Source organism: Electrophorus electricus, chromosome 18 (genome assembly GCF_013358815.1).
Source record: "Electrophorus electricus isolate fEleEle1 chromosome 18, fEleEle1.pri, whole genome shotgun sequence".
Classification (NCBI taxonomy): Eukaryota; Metazoa; Chordata; class Actinopteri; order Gymnotiformes; family Gymnotidae; genus Electrophorus; species Electrophorus electricus.
In genome coordinates, this window is record NC_049552.1 from 16799916 (window position 1) to 16802415 (window position 2500).

Genomic DNA, 2500 nt, shown 5'->3' on the forward strand with positions numbered 1-2500 from the left:
CCATGGAACCGCTGGCTGGGTCTGTGTCTGGGTCTGATCCTGACTGCCTGTCAATCTCAGCCCTTAGAGGGTCCGCCAGGCTGGACTGTGTCCCTCTGGAACAGTGTAACAGTGTGTCACTAGTACTGGGGTCAGATATATGAGCACTCATGACATCTGTGAAAATGCCTGTCAGTCTGATAATGCACTAATGCACCTTATATGACATTATCATTGGCAGAGCTTCTCATTAATCAAGCCACACCCACTAGTTCTCTCATTTACATAATTTAAGTAACAATGCCAGAAGTTTGTGATCATGCTTTTCTCTAACAGTGCAGATCCAGGCTATTAGTATAGTGCATCGTCATGAAGTAGACTCTTCTGGAAACTTTTCTGGAGGAGAGAGTGATGTCTTCAGTAACCGAGTGTACTTCAGTACTGTTGTCTTCAGTACTGAGCTTATGAGCAGGAAAATTGTGATAACCAAATTGTTTTAATTAGGTTTTAAATAGATCTATAGATTTATTTAGGTCATTTAGTTTGTTTAAAAAATACTCTATTATTACAATACTATAACCATATAATAATAATACTTATTATTGTTATTCTTATCATTTTGTTGTTGTTATCTATTCTAAAATGTTTTAATGGATAATGTTATTTTAAGAGTTGTGTTTTATTGTTTAGTATTAGGGAATCAGAACACTAATTATTTTACTGACAAGTTGTCTTTGTTCATTTGTTTCACACACACACACACACACACACACACACACACACACACACACACACACATACACTGTCACTTGTTTGACAGATTGTGCAACAGAGATGGCGAAAATGTGTTTATTTATGAGCTCCTAACTGGAGCAGTCTGGCGCTGCGTGCGACTCACTGGCATCCTGCTGCGCCCTGGTGGACAGTCGCGGAACTACAACTACAGCGCGTGAACTTTAACTCGGACATGGCACGTGATTCCTGCAAACATGGCGCTCGTGAGCTGAGCCCGAGTCCGTGTTGACATGAGCGCGTTCAATCCTTCTGCATCCTTCTTCCATCGGAGCTCCCGCGCCGCACCTGCGCCAGAACAGCGACAGTCTCCTCCTAACTCATTTGCCGAGATGCAATTTTGTTCTTTTCGTTTGCCTTCGCCGGAGTAGAAATGGAAGAAGAGGTGCAAACTAATGGCAAAAGAGAAGTACGTCCGCTCGAGCGTGCGGGCGCCTCGGTGATCCGCTTCAGTCGCGCGCTGAGCGTGAAGTTTGCACACTGACGCGTAATCTGTGTGTGTTAATCTGTGTTTTCTGTTTTACCTGCAGACGTTTTTACGAGTGCGTGCAAACCGACAAACGCGACTGAATGGTACGTATCGTTCTCCTCGCGGGTTCCCCATTATTCGCAAACATCTGAACCTGCGTGCATGATCGTCGGTAATCGCGGTAAATGTTCGCATTGTGTCTTATTGGAACGGATATGTTCATCATCATGGCTTTTAATAATTGTGTTGTTCAGACTGTTGTCAGCAGTAGAACATTTAAACATTAGGAATCAAACAAACGAGAGACTCAGGGAAGAGAGGTTTTCAGCACAAAGTGAAGGTTGTACATGTCCTCTGTTCTGTTTCAATGTTGAAATGATGCTTAGAAAAGGTCACGTGGTGACATCATAGCGCTGTGCGGAGGTCAGGAGGTCAGTCCTGGATGTTAGAGTACCTGATTATTGGCCCAGAGAGATGTGACCAGGCCTGAAACATCAGGAGTTTGTGGAGAATTCTGGACGTCACCGGAGGTTCGGTACAATATTACTCCGCCCACTAGAGGCCCCTCCCAGCCCGAGCTCATCCTGAGTGTGGGGTGGACACACCTGTGGCTCTTATAAACCGTGTGTGAGGAGGTCACCTGGTGCTTCTGCTTTGACCAGCGGGAGGAGTGGAGCCTCAGACATGCATGTTGTGCTCCCTGTTGGGATGAGAGGCTCCTCCCACTTCTCGGAGTGTGTTGGCAGCCACTCTAATGCAGCTGAACGCCACGCCCCCCCAACAGCCGAATCCCGGAACGCCACACCCCCTCCACCCCAGCCCCCATTTTTTTAAGAATGAGAAAAGTTGCCTTCAAAGTTCTTGGGCTCCATAAGTTCTTAAAAATAAATAAATATGTTATTTAGATTTGAGGATATAGATTTTATATATGAGCTATGAGACCCCACCCACATGCCCCTCCCTCCCTCACAGAACTGAGACCCCGCCCACATTCCTGGTTTCCGCACGTCCTCTGGGTCTTTGGGTCGATCAAAGCCTCCTAAAACTTAATGTCCCTGTGCACCATTTGCAGTTAAGGCAAAGCGACACAGACGTACAGTGCGGGAGGCTCCGTTCTGCCACGTTAACTTTCTAATTACGTGCGCGGGGGGGCGCATGATGGCCATGTAGTCACAGCCCCCGTCTCCAGGATGATGGTCGGGATGCGCCGGCCACGCCGCGTAGGACACGTCCCGCATCCCCATCAGTGAGTTCTCCGGC

The 2500-nt window shown here is 47.0% G+C and overlaps 1 protein-coding gene across 5 annotated transcripts in view; it reads left to right on the plus strand.

Annotated features, from left to right (window-relative positions):
- rnf220a (ring finger protein 220a) overlaps positions 1-2500 on the plus strand; it is a 128690-nt gene that overhangs the window by 103758 nt on the left and 22432 nt on the right. For 4 of the 5 annotated variants that reach the window (XM_035536275.1, XM_035536277.1, XM_035536276.1 and 1 more), the window contains exon 5: positions 1302-1344. In XM_035536275.1, the coding sequence (XP_035392168.1) occupies positions 1302-1344 (43 nt within the window). Of the gene's footprint in view, positions 1-943; positions 1181-1301; positions 1345-2500 lie in introns of those variants that run through there. The other variant, XM_035536279.1, reaches the window with a different exon arrangement.